The sequence below is a fragment of the Scyliorhinus torazame genome, chromosome 10 (genome assembly GCF_047496885.1).
Source record: "Scyliorhinus torazame isolate Kashiwa2021f chromosome 10, sScyTor2.1, whole genome shotgun sequence".
NCBI classification, from domain to species: Eukaryota; Metazoa; Chordata; class Chondrichthyes; order Carcharhiniformes; family Scyliorhinidae; genus Scyliorhinus; species Scyliorhinus torazame.
This window is the reverse complement of record NC_092716.1, coordinates 215,915,436-215,941,376: the sequence shown is the minus strand read 5'-3', so window position 1 is coordinate 215,941,376 and position 25,941 is coordinate 215,915,436. Positions and strand designations below refer to the sequence as shown.

General features: G+C 42.8%; 1 protein-coding gene across 3 annotated transcripts in view; it reads right to left on the bottom strand.

Moving 5' to 3' along the window:
* pik3c2a (phosphatidylinositol-4-phosphate 3-kinase, catalytic subunit type 2 alpha) overlaps positions 1-25,941 on the bottom strand; it is a 153,357-nt gene that overhangs the window by 38,185 nt on the left and 89,231 nt on the right. For all 3 annotated transcript variants that reach the window (XM_072466379.1, XM_072466378.1, XM_072466377.1), the window contains 9 exons: positions 25,630-25,797; positions 25,364-25,475; positions 21,573-21,712; positions 10,977-11,165; positions 9,900-9,993; positions 9,020-9,114; positions 5,211-5,391; positions 4,056-4,157; positions 1,615-1,707 (listed from right to left, as the gene is read on the bottom strand). In XM_072466379.1, coding sequence (XP_072322480.1) covers positions 1,615-1,707; positions 4,056-4,157; positions 5,211-5,391; positions 9,020-9,114; positions 9,900-9,993; positions 10,977-11,165; positions 21,573-21,712; positions 25,364-25,475; positions 25,630-25,797 — 1,174 coding nt within the window. The remainder of the gene's footprint in view (positions 1-1,614; positions 1,708-4,055; positions 4,158-5,210; positions 5,392-9,019; positions 9,115-9,899; positions 9,994-10,976; positions 11,166-21,572; positions 21,713-25,363; positions 25,476-25,629; positions 25,798-25,941) is intronic.

Here is a 25,941-nt window from a genome sequence, read left to right as displayed (position 1 = left end):
TGCATGCAGGAGAAAACAGTGGATTACTGTATAGTTTAATTACAGAAGAAAACTGCAATATTCTTTATCAGCACCACTTAATGGGTGCGTTTCTAACACTCCATTGCATCTGCTGCACCTCCCGCTATCCCCAGAGAATAGAGCTTGATACTCTTGGCCAGCGGCAGCCGACTTAATTTGATTCATGCCCTCACTGACCAGTCTTTAAACTAATTTAAATATGCTCAGCCTATTAGAGGCCGCAGTCTCCCAGCTTCCAGGATTCACCATCCCCATTGGCACAGCGAAAGGCCGGTGCAAATCGGTATTGGTTTACAAAAAACTGAAATCAAATGTGATGGCCATGCCTGGTGGTTCAGAGACCACTAGAGCGACCAGGTGGTTGACGACAGGGCCCCGCCCGTTCATCCCCACCAAAGGCCATGCCTGAGAGCAGTCTTGGCAATAGAAAGGGGGAGGGGGGCGGGGCCTTCAGCGACCCCATAGCAGGGTATCACTCATTTGAGGGGGCTTGTAGGAGATGCCCCGATGGCAGCAAGGATTGTTGTATGGATTTTGGAGTGGAGGTTGGGCCTCCACCATCAAGGGTTGGGTGTGTTGCCCGCATCTGCAGTGGGGTTGTGTTGGCTGTGGGGGCGGGGGTGGTAGGGGGGAAAAGAACACCTTGAACTTTGAGATTGGGGCACCCTTTAAAATAGTAATTCTAATCTCGGAGGAGCCCGTCTTGCCTGCATCTTTAGGTCCCCACTCCTAGGGCGGCTCGATGTCCTTGTGGTTAGCACTGCTACCTAGGGCGCTGAGGACACGGGCTCGAACCCGATCCACTGCGTGTGTGGAGTTTGCACATTCTTCCTGTGTCTGCGTAGGCTTCACCCCCACAAATCAAAGATGTGCAAGGTAGGTGGATTGGCCACGCTAAATTGCCCCCTAGTTGGGGGAAAACAAAAATTGGGTGTGGGTGGGGACTCTCAAGGTCCCCACCCCAAAAATATCACTACTTGTGGGTGAATTGCGATGGGAATCACGCCGGAAGAAAATGGGAGCAGAGGTCTTTATTTTCACACTTCTTCTACACCAATATTAATCAGCATAAAATTTCTCGCGTAAATGAGCTAGAAAACAGAAGGTAATGGAAGCACAACAGCAACGCAGAAACGAGCTACTAATGCCATTGCTCTTCAAAGTATTGAATTACGGGTGGCACAGGGCGCAGTGGTTAGCACTGCTGCCTTATAGCACCAGGGACCCGGGTTTGACTTGTGTGGAGTTTGCACATTCTTGGGTTTGACTCATGTGGAGTTTGTACTTTTTCCCAGTGTCTCCCCCACAACCCAACAAGATGTGCAGGGTAGGTGAACTGGCCAGGCTAAATTGCTCCTGAATTGCAAAAAAGAATTGGGTACTTTAAATAAATTTATAAAAATAAAAGATGGAAGTGAGAATTTATAATGCTTGGGAAATGAAAGGTGAAGCAACGGCAAAACTGCTAATGCATTTGCAGTAACCGACCTGCCATTCCAGCACAATCTCTGAAATTCCTATATTCGTTCACCCCCCACCACCACCCACTCAGAATTTCTGTAATAGCATGTTCCATTGTAAACATTAACGAACCTTAAACATAACGTTGATTTCATCCCCCAGGGGGTCAGCATTCACCAGTGTTACCTTCAGTGGAACGGCATTGGAACTGAAGAAGGAACAAGCCTAATAATTTTTTAAAAAGAGGCACATAAATCAGCAAAGAGGAAGTCATATTAATGCCAAAAGCTTTAAATGGAGACTTTTCAGAACACAAAGGTAATGTCACACAATTAAAGGACTGATCTGAAAGGCAGCAACTCTTACAATGCAGCACTCTCACCGATCTCTGCCCACACTTCAGTCCAGGACTAAGTGCTCCTTCTCATGCTGGGACTTGAATTCAATTTATGGACTTGAATTCAATTTATGGACTCAAGCTGAGCAACACAGCTTGCTGGAAGAAGTCCTCTTCATGTTCAGGAATAATTTTGTGGCTTAGCTTAGTTAAACACAAGTGGAGTAAAAATATCTTGGACAGGTGGGTGGAACGTTAGGAAAGGCCACAAATGGTGCTGCAGGATACAAAGGATGTTGGAAAACTGCACTAAGATAGCTCGTGGGCTACACTAAACTTTGGTTATGTACACACCAGTGTTGCAAAGGCCTCCACAACAGTTTGTAGAAAACCTGTACCAAATGACTTTAAAATAGCACAAAAGTGTGCACTTGCACTATAGATGCAGATCAGTGGGATCCATGTCAATGTGTAGCTTGAATGTAGGATTTTTCAACTATAGTGGGCTTGGCAAGACATTGCCCAAGGAGCTGCTCGACAAACCTAAATGGGAAAAAAAACTACTTTTCTGAATCATGACAAAGTCAGAATTTTTATTTCATACAAAATATTCTGCTTTTACTTATTCAGCAAAACATGTGGATTACGTGGCAGAAAAGACTACGCTTATAAACATTACTTTTCTAAAAGTACAATTCATCAAAATGCTAGTGATAGTAATTGACTATTTCCTGATAGATCCGATAGGTAAAAAGGACTATTTAGTGTAAATATTAAGACCCAGTTTTAATACCCATTTTAAAATGAGGATTTCCGCACTCAATCTCAGGTCATGACAAAACACAATAGCTTCAACAGAGGCACAAAAAGCCTGACACATGCATGAACTAATTGGAGATGAAAACATTTTCGCTAAGCAAGATGAAAAAGCTATTGTTCTAATAAACATATTTTCAAAGACAGTTTGACATTAAGAAATGAGCTGTACCAGTAATCAGATCAAGGCCAAGTAAGCACCATAGCATTATGAAGGCACCATTGTACAGAATGTGGATAAAAGCAAAGTCAGCAGAAAACCAGTAGAAACCAGTGCTGATAATAGCACAGAATCGCATTCCATAACGTACACAAATATTCAAACATGAAACATTCAGAACTTATGTTGCACATTAAGGACTGACCGTTAACCATCAAATCAAATGTATTTGATTCTAACCCAAACCAATTAGGACGACATAGGAGGTGTAGATAGATGGCTCAAGACTGATAAGGTTTCCTTCAAACTTGACGGTCCGTACGGCCATCATTATTCTGGGATCATCCTATACTTTGACCTAACTATTTGCAATCTCTATTTTCATATTTTCACTTTTCCACTCTAACTCTTGAAGTAAATGCAAGCTGTTTTGCCGTAAGCAAGAAACCATTTCTGTATTATTTTGAAAGTTAAATTGTGTATAAGTTACTTCTCTAAGTCCTTTTGCTAGCCGGACTTTATTGAGAATAGATTTAAGTTTCTCCTAATTGTAATCAAATAGAGGCAATAAAGATTCTTGTTTGCATTCGAGAAGTTTAACTCAAATTTCTACTGAGTTTTAGTGTCGCAAGACTTCACTAATTACGCATGGTCGATCTTTTCAGCCAGTTAAAAATTGGAAGCAATTTGGTAATTTCCAACTCGAAAAATATCACTGATCAAAAGTAAATTCATATCATAGAATTTACAGTGCAGAAGGAGGCCATTTGGCCCATCGAGTCTGCACCAGCTCTTGGAAAGAGCACCCTACCCAAGCCCACACCTCCACTCTATCCCCATAACCCAGTAACCCTACCCAACACTAAGGGCAATTTTGGACACTAAGGGCAATTTAGCATGACCAATCCACCTAACCTGCACATCTTTGGACTGTGGGAGGAAACCGGAGCACCCGGAGGAAACCCACGCACAGAGGGGGAGAATGTGCAGACTCAGCACAGACAGTGACCCAAGCCGGGAATCGAACCTGGGACCCTGGAGCTGTGAAGCAATTGTGCTCACCACTATGCTACTGTGCTGCCCGTTAATCAATTCATCAATATCAACCAATTCATTAAGTATCAGAGAATGTAATGGAGGTGAAAAATAAATTCCAGGTGTGTCGGTGAGCTACTAGAATAATCATAGGTAGCCCATTAGGAAACATTGCTTAAATTGCATTATACGGCACGTTTGACAATTTATTGGATGTTTGCATACCTTAACATTTAATTCTTTTGCCACTAGGCTTGGGTTGAGGGGCAGGCGACACTTATTTTTGAAGAATGACTGGATACGATCCATGCCCTCCTGAAGGGCAACCTTTAAAAAAGAAAAGAAAATCACTGGTATTGGTAACTACGTGACGTTATTTTATCCTTTATTGTTGGCGGAATTTATATTCTTGAAGAATATGGAACGAAAACCATCACTGGCTTTGAGTGTTGAGAGAAGAATGAAGAGCGCAGTCCATTGGTTCCAACACAGCTGCATATTTCCTCCAATTGCTAATAAAAGAAGCACTAGCGTAAAGCAAAATTTTCCAAATTCATATCACGTGTCGTCTTGCACTTGTGCAAGCATGACAGTATTGCTGACTACCAGTCAACTTTAACACTTTGCTCGGGTGTGGAGGGAGAGCATAGACAAGATTAGCAGCAAAGAAATCATTTTAAAAATCAAATATGAAGCAGAATTAAATACCTTTCGGTGAGAGGGGAAAATCATGCCGCCGTCCCCCCCCCCCAAACACTATACAAGGATGCAAAAAGGTCAACTTATTTTTCGAGTTGCACAGCACTTACTGGCTCAAGTCAGGTATGTGAACCAGCAATTATCATAAGATTAAACAGTCCAGCAAGGTTTCGGGAAAGTATAATCGATCTATTCAAAAAGTGCAACATTGGAAAGAATGGAGTCGGAAAGTAAAACAGCGCAACAAATGAGCAAACCCTTCATTAGTGAGCAAAACTAAAACACTCAGCAATTTAGATTTTATTGAAACATAAGAGGGTAAAAGAGGACTCTTTCAAAAATATACCATTTATCGTTGCTCTTACAACATACATGGTAGACAGTTAGTACAAATGTGCTTGAGATTAATGATCAGTTGTCCCAGGAATGGTCAACTTCAAATAAAATCTGTTAAGGCTAGTCAACTGTTTGAAAGAAACAACATTTTCAAGGGGAAGGGAAGAGAATATAAGTAGAGGAGGGGAGCTTGTGACTAGCTTAAATACAAAGAAGAGACTTATTTCAATGCTATTGCAGCCTCAGTTTTTTTGCAGTAATCTAGGCTACTAGTCAATTCAAGTGCATTACACATTTTGAAATATGCATGGCATTTTAAATGTTCTGCTGGTATTGATGCCATACCTGCCTTGTTGATCCACTGGCTTGGCGCACTTTTTCTGCTACCACTCCCAGCTTCCGTACTAGTTTGGTCTGTTTTTCAAACTCCTGCTGCAAGCCTTGCCCACATACATAAAGCAGGGCACCCAAAAGGAGTTCATAGCGCATTCCAAAATACGGGTCATGAAGTGCATTTTTCAATAGCCTATAAAAATTAAGAATGGAATTAAGTAATTAAATAAGGGCCTTTTGCGAATGATGAATGCAAAGCTTCCAATAAGGTAACACAACCATAAGCCCCAAGTATCTTGTGAACAGAGTTGATTAAGTTATGGTGCCGTCTGTATCACTCTCTGAATAAAACTGCAGAGCCAACAAACTGTATTTCATAACGATAAATGCAAACAGAAAGAGGAGATTGGATTATAAACAAAAGGGAGATAGCTCATGGTTTAACCTTCAAGAATCCAAAGTAATGGTGCCAGTACAAAAACAGACCTAGACTTTTGGAAAATAACACGGTCTCTGCTTTGCAGATTCTGCCGTTGAAATGAAACCTACTTTATGCAATGGATTATGGTGGCATAACTACACTTGTCTCAGTACAAAAGGTTCCACAGGGTGGCCCCGTGGTGAAACAACCAACTATCTGCTTAATCCAAAGCTACATAATTAAAGCGCACTTAATATAGAGTTTCACAGGTTTTGTGCACAACAAATTAAACTTTCCAGGTTCATTGAGTGGGCCACCAGGAAGAACGGAATACAAAATAAAATCTTCTTGGTGACCAGGTTTAGCAAATTCAACAAGTCTGAGGTTTCCACAAAGTGTGCAAAACCCATACCATCAGGAACCGGTGGCACAGAGTTTCAAGTTAAACGTAAAAGCAACTCGAGTGAACACACAGCTACGTACGGGGTTTAGTGTTGGGGTTTGAAAATGAATAAGCAACTGTTGCTAACAAGTCATCACTGGTAGTGACTACAACAACCAAATTTAGCTATCCCTGCGATAGCTAGCTAGTAGGCAATTTTTGTTTTTAACCAATTTAAGTTGCGTTCATGGGTATGTTGGTGCTCAATATGCAACAAATCTCCTTGGAGTTTTTCTGGCTTTGTGCCAGTTTGTAAAAGATGTACACGGTCTTTATTGCTGGCCCCATAATTGGAATTCATCTGTAAAGACAACTGCTCACACTAGGTGTGAATTATTATATGACTTCCAGCCTGGAGGAATATATGAATACCAGATTAATAGCAGGAAACCGATCAAAAGTCTTTGGACTCAATATTGGGTTTTCTTTTACAGGCACCGTAGCTTGATTGTTTCAAGATATTCAAAACGGGGAAGTTCTGGCAAGTCAAAAATTCAAATTTTCAACAGCAACTTGCATGTATGTAGCTCGTAAAAAAGTATCGTAATATGTTCCAGGGAAAGCTTGATCAAGAAGGTCTGGTTTAATTATAGTCTGGAGGGGAGAATTGGAGAGGTTTAAAGTGGGAACTCCAGCCCTTGAACTCCACATAACTGATGGAACCACCAATAGTGGGGGAGAAAAGGAGATGTAGGAATCGCTAGACAAAACATGCCCTCGATGCTTCTAATTTGCTTTCAACCATCTTAGTGGCTGTATGATACTAAAATTGATTAATTGTAACAATGAATAAACAGTTATATGGCACCTGACACTAAGCCATGCAAGGGGATATTAGGGTAAATAGCCAAAAGCTTGGTCACCGAGAGGTTTTCATGCAATGCATCTTAAAGGTGGAAAGCAAAGTGGGGAGGCAGAGAGGTTTGGCAGACATGTGCAAATCACCTGTTTCTCCCAAGTACACGTCAAATTATCCGTGTTGTATGCCAATGTTATTTCTCAAAAATAACTTTCCCAATTCAGAGAGGCCTTGGCGTAGTGGTATTGTCAGTGGACTAGTAATGCAGAGACCCAGAGTACTGCTCTGGAGTCCCAGGTTCAAATCCTGCCACTGTAGGTTGTAAAATTTGAATTCAATAAATATCTGGAATTTAAAGTCTAGTGAGGACCATGAAAACATTGTCGATTGTCGTAAAAACCCATCTGGTTCACTAATGTCCTTTAGGGAAGGAAATTTGCCATCCTTACCTGGTCTGGCCTAAATGTGACTCCAGACCCACAGCAATGTGGTTGACTCTTAACTGCTCAAGGGCAATTATAGATGGGAAATAAATGCTGGCACAGCCTGTGACGTTCACATACCATGAACGAATAAAAGAAAAATCTGAATGAACCAACACAAAAAGTGTCCATGGTCTCCCCAGAGAGTTTGTTCCATAGACTGAACAATAAACTATTGCTTCCATAGATTAATTTTGAATGGAACTGAGAAATTCATTGTAGGCCAACGGTGGGTTGTCTGAGGATACCAAGAGGAATAAGGTTCTGAAGGAACGTCAACACAAGGGGGAGGAATTTGATGGACTACAAACTACCGTAGTTCATGGAGCACGGTGTGACGGGTGAGCTGAACTTAGTGTATGAGAGGATGTGGGTAGTGTTTTGAATCAGACAAGTTTATGGAGGCTGGAAAATGGGAGGCCAGCCAGGAAAACATTGGAATTTTAGAGTCTGGAGATAAAAAGCACGGTCAAGGATTTCAGCAACATTATGACCCGAGGCAGGGCTGGAAATGGGAGTGGTCACAGAAGTGGAAGTTAGCAGTTTTTTGCAATGAAGAGGATATAGGGTAAGGAACTCCGCTCAGGTCAAATATGTTGTTGAGTTTGCAAACAGTCAATTTTGTGAGGCGAGACAGTGGTTAGGGAGGCAGTTCAATGGATGGTGAGGGGGCATATTTTTAGGATGAGGCTCCAGTGTTCTCAATGTTAAGTGAAGGACATTGTGGCTCACCCAGGACTAGATATCACGGAAACAAGCCGACAACAGAAACTTGGAGTTAAGGGAAATGGCGGTGAGGTAGTGTTTTTTGTTTATTTTATAGGTAGAACCTATCATCATGTCACAGAAGGAGAGCATGTAGAAGAGAAATAAGAGGGGGCAAGGATAGATCCTTAGGAGATTACAGGATAATTGTGCATAGCAGTTCCACTAAGCTGGAAACAGAGGATGTTTGGGAACTGAAAAAATTAAATTCAATCATGGGATGTGAATGTCACTGACCAGACCAGCATTTATTGCTCATCTCTATTGTCCTTGGGAAGATGGTAGTGAGTCACTTCTTGAACCACAGCAGTCCAAGTGACATGTTGTGTTGATTCACCCACAGTGCTGCTGACATTGATCAGGGCTGTTTGAATGCTACAACAGGGGCAGGAGATGAAAAAAAGGGGAAAATGGACACTTAGAAGTAATTATCCACAACATCAACAAAGTATTTGGTCTGGTATAAGAGTAACACCAATAAAACCATGTGCATGAAAGCATATCCTTTAGAGCTGCACTACACAGACTACTGCGCACTGATGCCAAGGCAAAGAAAATGGTAGATTTTGCCACCATGCATCTGCATTCCTATGTGGACAGATATTGTTTTTTGGATACTAGCCTTGATATTCTTTCATCCTTGGGGATTTCTGCTTTAGTAGAGGCATTACATCTGCTTTCAGAGAAGCTGCACAGTCATTTCAATACATTTGAATGAATTTAACTTGTTGATATAAATGTTGCTTCTTCTATTTAACTGTGGCCAGAGGAAGATCATTAGTGGAAATTGGTTGGGGTGGGGGGAACAGAGGAGTGGGGAAAGAAAGGAAGAGGAGCTCTAATATCTGCTTATTCCGAGCAGGTTAGCCAAGAAAGTAACATTTATTACATGCATAAAAGTTATCCTCTTACCAGTATAAGTGGTGTGCCACACCAACATTTGCCAATGCTCGAGACAAAAGAAATTTCACTAAGGCATTGTCCAGATAACACTCGTGCTTCACAGCCTGTAAATAAAACAAGCAGCACTATTAAATACCAGTGTTCTGAAAACACAAGATCCTAATTTCTAAAGAGAAACTGCAGAGCCCCACCAAGAGCTGCAGGATTTATTTAATTCAATAAAAGACAATTTTAAAAATCAATTGACCATCATTTGAGTGAAGCAGTTTGTCCTTTTTCTACTTTAAATTCAAAATATATCGAAGTCATTTGAGGTTTTTTGATGTCACTTAAATGCAACAACCAACCATAGGTACTATTCACCAAATCAAATAAAGCAAGAGAGTTGATCAGGGGAGAATAGAGCCAATGTTCAGATCTACTTTGACCAGTAACTGGATAGCATATGCACAGATCATCCAATCCAAAGTTTTTTCATTTTCTGTGGTCCAAAGAATGGGATGGGAAAGCCAAAAACAGACTACTAATTATTTAAGGGGGTATCTGCTAGATTAACCGTTATCTATTAAAGAAATAAATAAATTAATTCAAGCCAAATACTCATTACAACAGAGTTTAAATAAATCAGATTAAGAGTCTTTTGTGGAATTGCAAAACAATCCCGTTGTTCAGAGCTGCTAACAAATTTAATTCAAGACAGCCATGGGAATCATAGCATCATAGCTGCTGAGAATTCGGTTTTAGCCCAGGCCGGTTGCAAGCTCAATGCTTTGTACAAAAAATGCCTTCAAATTAACCTGCGTACAATTAAATGTGCATCAGGAAACACACAAGTTTGCACTATTGAGAGTCCAAATATTGCAGTTAAATGAATAAGCAACCAACATACCTCTACAAATTGAGGGAGATAATCAACCAGTTCATCGTCAGTCATTAGCTCAATCCAGTTCACTGCTGTACTTCGCACTTCTTGATCTGCAAATCTACAAAGAAGCACTAGGGTCAAAGTTCCAAGTATGTTGTTTTAAGCTAAATCATAGACTCTGTTATCTTATAATTAAGATTCCAAGTCAAATTATATTTCTCAAAACACCAGTACCATTGAAACTTGCAGATATAATATAAAACTATGAACTGTTTAAAAATGTCACGAGACATGACTCAAACACTTTTGCACCATTTAATTCATGGGTACATTGCATTTTCCCCTTCTTTGTTCTTCCCTGCCAGATTACATTTTCCCTCTTTTTGGAGAGGTCTACTTCTTGGTCTGGTATAGTTCCATGCAGGCCAGTCACCATTCCGTTGTTGCAGATATTGTCACCATAAGGTGCTCCTAGATGGAGAGATTAGGGATTCAAGACTGCTAAAAGTAGTGGTGGAGTCTGTAATGATTTAACAATATGTCAGTGTTGCTCTTCTTTTTCTTTTAAAGAGAATTGAAAAGCTCAGAAGGAATCTTGGAAAATATGATCATACACAACCCAACCACCCTGCTCCCTACTCCAAAACTGAACTTTTCTTGAGTTATGTGATCAGATTGGATTTTGATTGTAAGGCAGTTTCTCACGAGTTCATTTATAATCACATCACAGTTTCTTACAACAAAACAAATGACAATAAGAACACTATGGAGCTTTTTCTTTACACCATCACTTCAATCTACTATTGAAGCCGTGGGCCTTTCTGGGACACAAAGTTCTAAAGGATCCTCCAGTATATTTTGCTCTTACAACAATTGTTGACATTACTTGACCAGGAGAGGCTTCATTACTGAGCTGTCATATTCGCACTGATTAGAGAACAGCTCTTGGATTTGTTTATTGTCACTGTTTCAGATACAGGCTTCTGTTTGGACAACACTGGGCAGTAACCAGAAGCAGGGCCTCAAGCTGATGTTTATTAGCAACAGGCAGAGGAAAAAAAGTCTTCTAATACAGTTGAGTTTCTTTTAAAAACAACTTACTTAGAATCCAGTAGTTCCAGGGCAGCAACAGGAGAGAGTGGTGTCCATTGATAGAGCAGTGAGTAGATCTCTGGTAGAGTATCCCAGTCCCAACTTGGTGCACTAGCAAGAATCTTAGGAAGGCTGTTACAGTTGGAAAAACAGTGCTGTCTCTTATCCCACAAAAGCTCTTTATCTGCCTTGGTAAGTCTGTAGGTACGAAACAAATGGCAGCCTATTACAATTATCATGTGCCCTATTCTCTTTTTGTAAAATAAGTTTAGAATACCCAATTCTTTTCCCCCCAATTAAGGGGTAATGTATCATGGCCAACACTGCACAGTTTTCGGTTGTGGGGGTGAGACCGTGGCCAACCCTGCACAGTTTTGGGTTGTGGGGGTAAGACCTGTAGTAATATCATGGTTGTGTTGTAATCCACTGACTGACTACTAGGAGTCTTATTAGTGTATAAGTGAATGTTAGTCAGGTGACCCCTCAGACTGGCTGGAGGAAGCTGGAGCGAGGTTGTTTGTGCTTGATCTAACTGTTGCTTTGTATATAGTTTACCCACAGTTAATGTTAATAAATCATTTATAGCTTTAGCTACAAGATTTGTATTCTTGGAATACAAATCAGGCCATCCGACAAGAACATTACAAGGCCCATGCAGACACGGGAGAATGTGTAAACTCCCCCTATTCTCTTTTTAACTACTTACTACAATAAAAGATAATCAATTCCCCCTCCAAATTGTGTTCTTTACAATCAAAGGTGTTTTTGCAGTACATTCTGTGGTGATGTGCATCAATGTAAATACATGTAGGCTAGCGAGACACTAGAGGGAGCACAAGAGACATCTCACACACACTCAACCAATAGCTCAAGTAGATAGGATACGACCAATAGACATTCACGATACACAAGGAGGTGACATGACCACAGGGGGGCATTACACCAACCCATATATAAAGGACACCACACACGTGATCTGCCTCTTTCCAGTGGAGACAGTCAGTGAGGACAGACACAGGATTGATTCAATATTACACCCACCACTTGGATTGCAGCAACTGGTTAGTCAGTCTGGGTAGCTATAGTAGGATTAGCAGTAGTGTCGAACCCGAGTAATAGAAGTGTAAATAGTTTAATAAACGTGAAGTTATCTCCACGTCTGAACCTTCCTTTGTCAAGTGCACCACAAGGAAGCTGCTGATGTTACACCGAGAACATAACAAATCATGGTACCAGGACTGAACTGTTTCAATCCAGATAGCCGTACCTCAGCGTACAGTGACAACCAGCAACGATACCCAGGCAAGATGTTTGAGATCCGGGTTCCGCAGCAGCTCCAGTGCCACGGCGATCTCGGCGAAAACTGGCGGGCATTCCGGCAAAAGTTTGAAATCTTCCTGGTGGCAGCCGAACTAGAAGACCTGGCCAATGCTGAAAGGACAGAGCTTCTCCTCACCATAGCCGGTGCCAGCGCAGAAGAAATCTTAAAAAAATTCAAGTTCTCCAAAGTGCAAAACAGGAGCGACTTCCAGGCAGTCCTGGACATATTCGGCAAATACTGTCAGGAAAACACACTCCAACCAGCAAGAAAAGGTAAGAGAAGCGCCAGTACTCACGACAATGCTGAGATCCCGGAGCAGAGAACAGTTTTGATCGGTGGCCTTCTTTCTAAAGGGCCTGCACTTGCACAGTTGCGCGAGAAGCGCGCAGAGCGGGAAGGTCCGTTTGCGCATGCGCAATCACGAAAACAGCCATCAGTAAAGGAACAGCGATCTGCGCAATCGCTTCCAACGCGCTACGTCACATGTGTCATGACGTCAGAGGCCCCGAACCACGCCCATTTAAAGGTGAAACGTCCCAAATCAAAGAAAGAATCTTTTAATGCAGTAAAACAACCTTCCTTCACCTGGAATGGCAGCACAATGCCTCAAATTGAACCAGGGAATGAAATTAACCTCCGAAGAACCCTGCAACAAGCAGTTACCTATGCCCAAACCGATGATTCCGACCTTGAATACTTCGATACTGACCTTTACATTTTCTCTGGACCTCGCGAGCCCAATGCCAGCTCCGACACAAACAGTGATGATATGGTCCTAGAAGACTACGACTCGGACGAACCTTTCACCTTGGGAGGCTACCCCAGTACCAAATCCGAACCGCAACTAGACGTGTTGCACATTGGCGCCCCCCGTATTGAATCCGACGCAGACGCGGATTCGTTCTTCGGATTTGAGGATCTTCAGCTCAGAAGATATGACATCTCAACTCGTGAGTGCAGGATGATGCTGCAGCCTGATGCTGCAGCCTGAAACCGCAGCCTGAAACCAAGAGATAGAGAGCGGTATAACCCCACAGAGAGCGGCCTGCTGCCACACAGACAGTGGTCCACGCCCCGCTCAGGGTTCCCGACTCTACGAAAGAAGACACGCAAGACTCCACACCGCAGTCCTTGCATGAACGAGAAGTGACTCCAGCAAGCCCGTGGACAGACTCCACAATTGCAGAAACGCAAGACTCCAGAGTGCAGTCCGTGCACACAAAAGACACGGCTCCAGTGTCACAAGCCTCCATGGCAGAATCCAGTGTCACAAGCCTCCACAGCAAACTCGTGGGCAGACTCCACGATAGAAGAAACGCAAGACTCCGACGCCCAGTCCCTGCAGGACCAAGACCATGAGGGTCTAGCTGCCTCCTCTGACCAACTAGCAGCAGACGATGCAAGTCTGCCATGTTCAAGTAAACAACAAGACGACTATGAAAGTCTACCACACTCCAGTGCACAGCAGGATGACCGTGACGGTCTATCATGCTGCAGTGAAGAACAAAGCGACGATGAGGTCCAAGCCCAAATGAAGGACAACAGCAAGACAATGACAGTCCTCCCACATTGTTTGCACCACCAGATGAAGACTCTGGCAATTTACCCAACACAAGTGAATAACAAGCAGCTACTGAGGCTCTACCCACGGCATGTGAGACGAGTGGCGACAGCATCCCACTTCCCATGCAAGATGTGCAAAGTGACAGACCTCAGCTAGTGTGTACAGAGGCACTCGACGATCACTGAGACCACTGGTGACTCCGGTGACACCACAATACTTCCACCCTCATTCGCTCGAACCTCTCCACAAGTCAATGCATTCCTGCATGTTCCGACTCCAGACGTGCAGCTTCAAGAAATCTCAGCTGACTCCAGTGAACCTGCTAAGACTCCAGACGGGGAGCATCAACAAACCAACACCGACTCAGTTAAAACAGACCAGACTCCAGATGGGGAGCAACCAAACTCAGAGTCTGATTCACGTAAGCTGGACTTTACTCCAGACAGGGAGTGCCCCAACCTCAGTGATGGCACGCTCAGGGTGACAGCAGGTGCCACAACGACAGGTGCCACAACGTCAGTAATAACAAGCAGCGGCTACAGTCCAAGAGGAATACACCAATATTCAGCACAGCTATATCCACACATTTTTTCCACACCAGCAGTGCAGCCAATGACAGCTCATGCTGGACAAACCCAGTATTCAGGCATGCAGCAGCTAGCAGTCTATGCAGCACATTCTCAAACAGGCCAGCACTACGGATTGCCCACTAATGGAATCAAGACCGAAGGAGGACTACCGCAAGCGCAATCTGCACTACAGACTAGATGCCCAGGATTTTCTGAACCACAGCCTGGCTAGACGGCATATTCCTATCAGATGCAAGGTTCTAGTTTCACACCATTACCAGGTATTTCTGCAAGCAGCAATTCTGTTTCCAATTCGACAAGCTTCAACGGTTCTCAGCAGGATCACCCATCCAGCACAGCATGTGGCCAGAACCAGTATGTACTGTCTTATCCAACTTCAACATATGGCACATCCATGACCTCGAATGATACTGCTGATGGTACCTCTTCAACGTCAACACCTTATCAGCTACAAGATGCCATCCGACAGCATCATCACAAACATCGAAAAAAGAAAGGGACTCCAAATCAGACAGCGAAGTGATTTGACCACTTCTTGATTCCTGTGGCACAGGGACGTTGATGGCGTTCATAACCAAGAGAGACATTGGACGATGATGATTGATGGTTTATGGACTCACACGAATGATTTGGACTTATTGTTTAATCACTGTTCCCATGACTTGTATATACCTTACCTTATCTACTTGTTCTTTATTCAATTTTCTCAAAGTGTGCAGAAAATATATAACATATAAAAAAGGGGGGGGGAAATGAGGTGATGTACATCAATGTAAATACATGTAGGCTAGCTAGACACTAGAGGGAGCACAAGCGACATCACACACACACTCAACCAACAGATCAAGTAGATAGGATACGACCAATAGACATATACGATACACAAGGTGGTGACACGACCACAGGGGGCATTACACCAACCCATATATAAAAGGACACCACACACATGATCTGCCTCTTTCCAGTGGAGACAGTCAGTGAGTACAGACACAGGGTTGATTCAATATTACACCCACCACGTGGATTGCAGCAACTGGTTAGTCAGTCTGGGTAGCTATAGTAGGATTAGCAGTAGTGTTGAACCCGAGTAATAGAAGTGTACATAAGTTTAATAAATGTGTTGAAGTTATCTCCACGTCTGAACGTTCCTTTGTCAAGTGCACCACAAGGAAGTCGCTTATGTTACACCTACAACATAACAAATCACATTCCTCAGCTATTAGCCAAATAGTTGTGTCCCCCAGGTGATCCTTCCTCATAGAGGAGTTAATTCAATTAATGCTTATACACCCATTCCCCCAGCAAGGGTATTAACAAAACATTTATAAGCAATGTTTCTAAATATCATGTTTGATATTCTCAACTGACATCAGCTGGAAAGTTTTGGCATTTGTAAGTCAGGAAATCAGAGTCCTAGGAGCACTTCAAAACAAGTAATGATTTGTTCCAGACACAGTAATTAAGAGGTTCCCCAAAGTACTTTCAATTTGCATCAGCAGAAATGCAATAAATAGGCCACAGCAGGTAAAATATAATGGAATGTATACATTTGTCTGTTCTGACAACTATTTGAGGGAAAAACAAACAACAATTAACTTCACACTGCTAAGTTATGAATTTATGTTCAGATGCACATTATGAAAAGTATTGCTAAGTTCACAGGAGTTCAAATAGTCTTGAAGCACCCATTTACATTAAACCTGGAGTCAGTTAAACAAACAAACCAAGGACTAGCAGTTAAAATAGCAAGTAACTATGCAAAATACATGCCTCTATAATAAAGATGAGTCTTAAGCGCTTTCAAATCCAGGGATCTGATGTCTACTGATGCATTTCATACAAGCCTTCCACTGACTACTTTGGAATTCAGCAAGTCTGTGCAACCAAATATGCATCATCAGCCTCTCTGTAAATTTATATTTCAGCTCTTGGATGCAGCTGAGAGAGAGAGAGACTGGTAATATAGCACCACATTGGTTTGGTGGGAAGTGGCAACGTCTGATGCCACAGACAAAACAACACAAATTTTACTGCTGCCCGAGATAGGATTGGGTTATAGAACATAGAACATTACAGCGCAGTACAGGCCCTTCGGCCCTCTATGTTGCGCCGACCTGTGAAACCACTCTAAAGCCCATCTACACTATTCCCTTATCATCCACATGTCTATCCAATGACCATTTGAATGCCTTTAGTGTTCGCGAGTCCACTACTGTTGCAGGCAGGGCATTCCACTCACTTACTACACTCGGAGTAAAGAACCTACCTCTATCAGCGGTCTTATATCCAACTCCCCTCAAATTAAAGCTATGTCCCCTCGTGCTAGACATCACCATCCGAGGAAAAAGGCTCTCACTGTCCACCCTATCCAATCCACTGATCATCTTATGCCTCAATTAAGTCACCTCTTAACCTTCTTCTCTCTAACGACAACAGCCTCAAGTCCCTCAGCCTTTCCTCATAAGATCTTCCCTCCATACCAGGAAACATTCTGGTAAATCTCCTCTGCACCCTTTCCAATGCTTCCACTTCCTTCCTATAATGCGGCGACAAGAATTGCACGCAATACTCCAAATGCGGCTGCACCAGAGTTTTGTACAGCTGCAACATGACCTCATGGCTCCGAAACTCAATCCCTCTACCAATAAAAGCTAACACACCATACGCCTTCTGAACAACCCTCTCAACCTGGGTGGCAACTTTCAGGGATCTATGTACATGGACACCGAGATCTCTCTGCTTATCCACACTGCCAAGAATCTTACCATTAGCCCAGTACTCAGTCTTCCTGTTATTCCTTCCAAAATCAATCATCTCACACTTTTCTGCATTAAACTCCATTTGCCACCTCTCATCCCAGCGCTGCAGCTTATCTATGTCCCTCTGTAACTTGTAACATACTTCCGCACTGTCCACAACTCCACCGACTTTAGTGTCATCTGCAAATTTATCGCCCTCCTCCAGGTCATTTATAAAAATCACAAACAGCAATGGCCCCAAAACAGATCCTTGTGGTACACCACTAGTAAGTATTTTTAGTTATTGCACATCAGATGTCTTGAGCCTGGGGTAGCAGGAACTGCAATACTTATTGCAAATTGCAGCTTCATAGTGCCACGTATCTTTCCAAAACATTATTGGGTAAATTTTGAAAGGCCCTTGCCACCAACAGAACCCTCACATACAACCAACATCGGAATGTCCTGGATGTGTAGGACTCCAGTCTGAACATTTCCCATCAACCACCACCCTTTGTCTTCTTCCAGCTAGCCAATTTCTGATCCAAACTGCTAAATCACCCTGAATCCCATGCCTCCGTATTTTCTGCAGTAGCCTTCCGTGGGGAACCTTATCAAACGCTTTACTGAAATCCATATACACCACATCAACTGCTTTACCCGCATCCACCTGTTTGGTCACCTTCTCAAAGAACTCAATAAGGTTTGTGAGGCATGACCTACCCTTCACAAAACCGTGTTGACTATCTCAAATTATTCCTTTCCAGATGATTATACATCCTATCTCATATAAACCTTTCAAAGATTTTGCCCACAACAGAAGTAAGGCTCACTGGTCTATAGTTACCGGGGTTGTCTCTACTTCCCTTCTTGAACAAGGGGACAACATTTGCCATCCTCCAGTCTTCTGGCACTATTCCTGTAGACAAAGATGACTTGAACATCAAAGCCAAAGGCTCAGCAATCTCCCTAGCTTCCCAGAGAATCCTAGTATAAATCCCATCCGGCCCAGGGGACTCATCTATTTTCACACTTTCCAGAATTGCTAACACCTCCTCCTTATGAACCTCAAGCCCTTCTAGTCTAGTAGCTGGAATCTCAGTATTCTCCTCAACAACATTATATTTTTCCTGTATGAATATTGACGAAAAATATTCATTTAGCACCTCTCCTATCTCCTCGGACTCCACGCACAACTTCCCACTACTGTCCTTGACTGGCCCTACTCTTACCCTAGTCATTCTTTTATTCCTGACATATATAGAAAGCTTTAGGGTTATCCTCGATCCTACCTGCCCAAAACTTCTCCTGTCCCCTCCTGGCTCTTCTTAGCTCTCTCTTTAGGTCCTTCCTAGCTAACTTGTAACTCTTGAGCACCCTAACTGAACCTTCATGTCTCATCTTTACATAAGCCTCCTTCTTCTTCCTCTTGACAAGTGTTTCGACTGCTTTAGTAAACCACGGTTCCCTTGCTCGACCACTTCCTCCCTGCCTGACAGGTACATACTTATCAAGGACACACAGTAGCTGTTCCTTGAACAAGCTCCACATTTCCATTGTGCCCATCCCCTGCAGTTTTCCACTCCATCTGATGCATCCTAAGTCTTGCCTCATCGCATCATAATTGCCTTTCCCCCAGATATAACTCTTGCCCTGCAGTATATCCTTTCCATCACTAAAGTAAACGTAATCGAATTGTAGTCACTATCTCCAAAGTGCTCACCTACCTCCAAATCTAACACCTGTCCTGGTTCATTATCCAGTACCAAATCCAAAATGGCCTCGCCTCTCGTTGGCCTATCTACATACTGTGTCAGGAAACCCTCCTGCACACATTGGGCAAAAGCGGACCCATCTAAAGTACTCGAACTATAGCGTTTCCAGTCAATATTTGGAAAGTTAAAGCCCCCCATAACAACTACCCTGTTGCTTTCGCTCCTATCCAGAAGCATCTTTGCAATCCTTTCCTCTACATCTCTGGAACTTTTTGGAGGCCTATAGAAAACCCCTAACAGGGTGACCTCTCCTTTCCTGTTTCTAACCTCAGCCCATACTACCTCAGTAGACGAGTCCTCATCAAACGTCCTTTCTGCCACCGTAATACGGTCCTTGACAAACAATGCCACCCCTCCCTCTCTTTTACCACCTATCCTGAGCTTACTCAAATATCTAAACCCAGTACCTGCAACAACCATTCCTATCCCTGCTCTATCCATGTCTCCGAAATGGCCACAACATCGAAGTCCCATGTACCAACCTATGCCGCAAGTTCACCCACCTTATTCCGGATGCTCCTGGCATTGAAGAAGACACACTTTAAACCACCTTCCTGCCTGCCGGTACACTCCTGCAACTTTGAAACCTTACTCATGACCTCACTACTCTCAACCTCCTGTATACTGGAGCTACAATTCAGGTTCCCAAGCCCCTGCTGAACTAGTTTAAACCCTCCCAAAGAGCATTAGCAAATTTCCCCCCCCAGGATATTGGTACCCCTCTGGTCCAGGTGTAGACCATCCAGTTTGTAGAGGTCCCACCGACCCCAGAATGAGCCCCAATTATCTAGAAATCTGAAACCCTCCCTCCTGCACCATCCCTGTAGCCACGTGTTCAACTCCTCTCTCTCCCTATTCCTAGTCTCGCTAGCACGTGGCACGGGTAACAACCCAGAGATAATAACTCTGTTTGTCCTAGATCTAAGTTTTCACTCTAGCTCCCTGAATTCCTGCCTTACATCCCCATCCCTTTTCCTACCTATGTCGTTGCTCCCCCTCCCCCTTAAGGATCCCGAAAACACGATCCGAGACATCACGGACCCTGGCACCTGGGAGGCAACACACCAACCGCGTGTCTCTCTCATTCCCACAGAATCTCCTATCTATCCCCCCAACTGTGGAGTCTCCAATGACTATAATGTTCTGCTCCTATTCCCCCTGCCCTTCTGAGTAACAGGGGCAGACTCTGTGCCAGAGACCCGTACCCCATGGCTTACCCCTGGTAAGGTCCCCCCCCCCCCCCCCCAACAGTATCCGAAGCGGTATACTTGTTACTAAGGGGAACGACCACAGAGGTTCCCTGTACTGACTGCTTTCTCCCAGCCCCTCTCACCGTCACCCATCTATCTTTATTCTTCTGAGTAACTACATCCCTTTTACATGAGCAAAGCCAAGAAGGCAGGATTTTATAAAGAAGTGTGCAGGGACACAATGAAGCACAATACATTATTGACCCAGGGTCAAAACATTCAATCTGTGCAGATATATGAAGGATTGTTATGCAGGAAGATAACAGGAGCGCTGTTGCAATTATCCTGCTGGCACAACAAAACACTGAGCAACAGATTGGGCCACTGTCAGCATCGAACGCATACTTGAAATTTAAAATAATTACAAGCTTTCATCTCATCAGGTTTTTAAATCTGTACATTTGGTCGCTCACAGACAGATGAAGCACTAAATAGATAAACTGCAAAGCAGAACTCTTAACCAAAGTCAATAGTTTAGCATGCAAAAACCTGAGAAGATTTAAAGCAGCTTTAAGTACAGTATACCTTCCCAGGTCAGCCCTTCATGTTACAACTACCATATCAGCAAGTTCTAAAGGACTGTTTGGCACCACATTTATTAGAAAAATTTACCGACACCACCCATGACGAAAAAAAATGAAAGGAAGGAAGGAAGGAAATAGATATGCAGTAGCTCCACTACAAGCAACTAGCCCTTAATATGGAAAATTATGCAGTGAATTTATCCCTGGCTCAAATTGCTTTTCCTTCCTCTAGATCAGGAGTCTCTTATTCAATAGATCCATTTAGAATCAACTAACTTAGCCGACCAGGAACTGAACTCAGGACATTCCAGCCTGCGTGGTTTATAATGCTGCATTTACTAACAGCCATTTGGAGTGTAATTCACTTCTTTTGTCCTTAAAAGATGCCAGCTTAACACGTCTCTTTACAGGATTAAGATTTTATTTTGTTTTTTAAATGCCTCTCTTCAACGAACTGTGCAATTGGTAAAACTATGAAATAATTCATTTTGGAAGCATGGGCAATACATCAGTGTACCATTCCATCTCTATTTTATAAGCTGGCAACTGCAGCTTTAAAAAAACATTTGCAGCACTTCACTTTTTCAAAACATGCAATAGTGTATCCAAATTAACACCATCTTTGCAAACTGAACTTCTAAACATGGTGCCTTAAATGGGATCCTATATGTGGAAACAAAATCAAAATGACATTAAAAAAAACATTTTCATAGGAAGAACCTGTTGTATTCTTTGTTTTAGTTCTTTCAGGATGCTCTATTGCACCATCTAGTGACTAGAGTAGTAACATTACATTAACCCTTTATGTGCTTTACAATATCTACATATTGTGACAGAACCTACTCAAATGTCAAATCTTTGGCAAACAACTCAAGAAGCTGTTTCTGAAAACTTTGATCCAGTGTTTCAAACCCAAGCTCAACCACTCGGCTAGGTTGAGGAGGACAGTAGACAATATCAAAGGCAAAGGATGGAAAGTCCACCTAAATTAAAAATGAAACATTAGATTAGAATCTGCTGTTAACTATGACACATAAATCAGACAAAGTACAATATATTTGTATTTTTTTTTAAAACCCTAGCTTCTCAGCTGGTCCAAAGCTTTGCGAGGAATCTTTGCAGAGGGCCAACACGAAAGCTACAAAATTAAAACAGTGCACATCCCCAACAATTCTGCCCTGATTAAGGAGTTCTCTTGCATCCACATCCTGGTAAAAAATATTCACAACTGAGACAACGCAGATGGCTACCATTATTTTCTGTGCAGAACTGTACAAAGATTTGAAAGCCCAATTGCATAAAAAGCAAATACAAAAAAAACTTTGCTAGATGTGCACAATAAATCAAAGCAGCGTTCTGAAAATGTATGTTGCAATCGGAGGGCAACTAAGCTATTTGAACTGTTCCAGTTACACTATCTGGGTAGCACGGTAGCACAAGTGGATAGCACTGTGGCTTCACAGTGCCAGGGTCCCAGGTTCGATTCCCCGCTGAGTCACTGTCTGTACGGAGTCTGCACGTTCGCCCAGTGTCTACGTGGGTTTCCTCCGGGTGCTCCGGTTTCCTCCCACAGCCCAAAGACGTGCAGGGTAGGTTGGCCATGATAAATTGCCCTTAAGTGACCAAAAATGTTAGGAGGGGTTATTGGGTTACAGGGATCGGGTGGAAGTGAGGGCTTAAGTGGGTTGGTGCAGACTCGATGGGCGGAATGGCCTCCTTCTGCACTATGTTCTACGTTAATGCAGTTAAATTCTATCTAGCCGTGCATTATCCTTCCTCACCGTTCTCAATCTAGGTACCATTTGACATGGCCAATCTTCACTGCCCAGCTGAGGTGGGCTGGTGTCACCTGGCCCCACTACTGTTTTATCTATTCATAATGAGTGCAACTCCCACAATGGCTCATCGTTCCACAGTAAGAATCCTGGGAAACAACGGGCTTGCTTGCTAATTAGGTGAGAGCTAACTTAAGTACTATGAATGACCGATTGTAAATTAGGGAGTCTTCACGAGGATGAGATATGATTATGCTTATACTGAACTAGATTTTTTATTCCTGTTTGCGATAGGCGCAAGGGAAAAGCAGCTGGAAGGTGACTTGATGGGAAATTGAATTGGCCGTTCTCCGATCACATATTGGTCTGAAAGGTTTAAAAGCAATCAGTAGAAATTCAATTAAAGTGGGAAAACTGATAGACTACTGTATGAGAGCTATAGGATAAACACCCCGGCAGAATTCCAGGCTCGGATGTAAGCAAAGCAAAGACAAAATAACTGATTCCCAAGGCAGACCATGTTTTTCTTACATTAGTCAATCTTGACATTGGAAAGTTTGCAAGCTGATAGGAGTGAGGGACATCAGAGATTCTGAGAATCTGCCTCGCCCGGGAGGCCAGGTGGGTACATCTTTTATAATTAGTTAAGCAACAGAAAGTTGATGTTAAACTGGTCTCCTTTTCATTTCTTTCCACAGCAAATCCTAAGAAGGGATTCCTGAGCAAAGAGAGAGTGGAGGTATTCAGCCAGAAGTAGTTTGGGACCCAGTTGAATCCTCGAGGAAGGTTGGGCTGGTAGCAAGATTTACTTTGTGCATTGACAGGTGGGACATTGCCTTGGGCACAACCGTTGGGAGCAGCGCATTAAAAAAAAAATGTGTTCATGGAACGTGGATGTCACAGGCTGGGCCAGCATTTCTTGCTCATTGCCAAGAGTCAACCACAATGTTGTGGATCTGGAGTCACATGTAGGCTAGACCAGGTAAGGAGGTCAGATTTCCTTCCCTAAAGGACATTAGTGAACCAGATGGGTTTTTACAACAATTGAAGGCTTCATGGTCATCATGAGACTTTTAATTCCAGATCTTTATTGAATTCAAATTTCACCATCTACAGTGGCGAGATTTGAACTTGGGGTCCCCAGAGCACATCCAGAGTTTCTGGTTTCCTAGTCCAGAAACTAGTCCAGTTAAGGGCAGTACGGTAGTACAGTGGTTAGCAAAGTTGCTTCACAGCTCCAGGGTCCCAGGTTCAATTCCCGGCTTGGGTCGCTGTCTGTGCGGAGTCTGCATGTTCTCCCCGTGTTTGTGTGGTGTCATGCAAGAGTGCCTTTAAGGAATGGATGTGTAAGCAATGTACCTTTAAGAAAACAGTGATGTCAGAGAGAGGGTGGAGCTCAGCTCAGTTCAGCCATTTCTGCAGGTTTTTAGTTTCAGTTTTGAAAAGTGCCTGGCTGGTTTTGCTGAGAGCAGTTTAAAAGTGCCTGGCTGTTTTACTGTGAGCTAATTAAAAGTAGAAAGCCAGTTTGAGACATCAGCTTGAGAAGTTCTGGTTTGCTGTGATCTGCTTAGAAGGGAGAAAGCCAGGTTTGAGAAAGCAGCATGGGTGTGCCTGTGGGTTTCCTGAGCGCTGCATGAAGAAAGCAAGGTGCTGGAGCTGAAGTTACCCAAGCTAATATATCTCTGCCATTCTACAGAAAATATTTATATACTTTATCCTGGTGTGATACTGTTTAAAGGTGTTAAGTCTCTTGGAAGTTTGAAGGAACATTTTAAGGAGTTATTTACTGTTGCAATATTTTCTGAGTTATCTTTGAAGTAAGGGGTGTTAAGAGATCCAATGTTTATTTCAGATGTTAAGTTGAGTTCATGGAATAAACAGCGTTTTGTGTTTAAAAACCCACGTGTCCATAATTGTAATCCCTCACCTAGGGAAAAAGCCGCGTGCTCGGAAAAGCAACAAATACATTAAAGGGTGAGGTTGGTTGAACTCCATGATACATTTTGGGGTTCTGAAAAAGCCTCGCCCATAACAGTGGGTTTCCTCCTGGTGGTCTGGTTTCCTCCCACAGTCCAAAGATGTGCAGGTGAGGTGGATTGGCTATGCTAAATTGCCCTTCCAAAAAGAAAAAAGGTTAGGTGGGGTTACGGGGATAGAGTGGAGGTGTGGGCTTGAGTAAGGTGCTCTTTCCAAGGGCCGATGCAGGCTCGATGGGCCAAATGGCCTCCTTCTGCATTGTAAATTCTATGATCCTATGACAATACCATGATGCTACCATCTCCCCTCTGCTTTGAGCATAAAAAGCTTGGAAGACGTTGACCAACATTGCTTTAAATATATTATCACACAAATGCAGAGAGAACCATCAGTCAATTTATTATTTTTTCAAATTTCCAATTGGGGGCAATTTTAGAGTGGCCAATCCACCTACCCTGCACATTTTTGGGTCGGTGCTGTGAGGCAGCAGTGCTAATTACTGCGCCATCATGCCACCCATACCATCAGTCAATTTAAAATGGTTATTGTAACGGTATTTCGGCCTTTCAGCAAATGACTAGATTTGTCAGAAATATTTGTCCCCATAACTGATCTCATCGGTTTTTAATTTTGGCCGTTCAAAAGTCAGAAAACGAAGCTTAGTTACAGTGGTTCAGTCTTTTAAAATGTAATTTGTTTCTAAACAAATATTGCTCCCTATGATATAGAAAACATATGCTAGGCCATCATGTGAAGTTTCAATTTCCAAAAAGAATCGTACAAGTACATTTTTGAAAAGAAAACATAAAACCTTTAGGAGGTTAAATCTCTCAAAACATGAATCTACCAAAATGATTTAATTGACCAAACAGCGGAACTCACTTGCAACACAATTCTTTCCATCAAAATCCCTTTTCTGCCGGTAGTCCCACCACTTGGATTCACAAGGATAGATGTACATAGACGAAGCAGTTTTGTTTCACTTGTCAACACCCTTGTCATATGAAGACAGAAAAAAAAAAAAGAGATACAAGAGAAGAGTCAAATATAATATACAATGAAATGGGATACATCCCCAAATTGTTGTACATTGAACCACAATCTAGCATAGCATTTCCTTAAAAGGGAAGAGGAGAAACCATTCTTACCGTTTGAAGTCAAAGAGAGGCATGGAGACCCGACCAAGGTACTCAGGTCCCTTCCGCTGTTTGTTTGTATCTGGTGATCCAGCTGCTGAGGGATTTAGAACTCCATGCAAACTAAGGCTTAGTAAAGATTCAAGGGGTAACTGTGAAATCTGAACAGGAAAGCTGATTCTGGAAGGTGGAAACAAATAAAAAAAAGTTTGTTATGGCAATACAAATATTGCAAACAATACTTAATTAAGCATTGCGAAGCTATTGGGTTGGTCACATTGGAACCTGGAGATAGATGACGAGTATCTCAATATGGTCTCTACT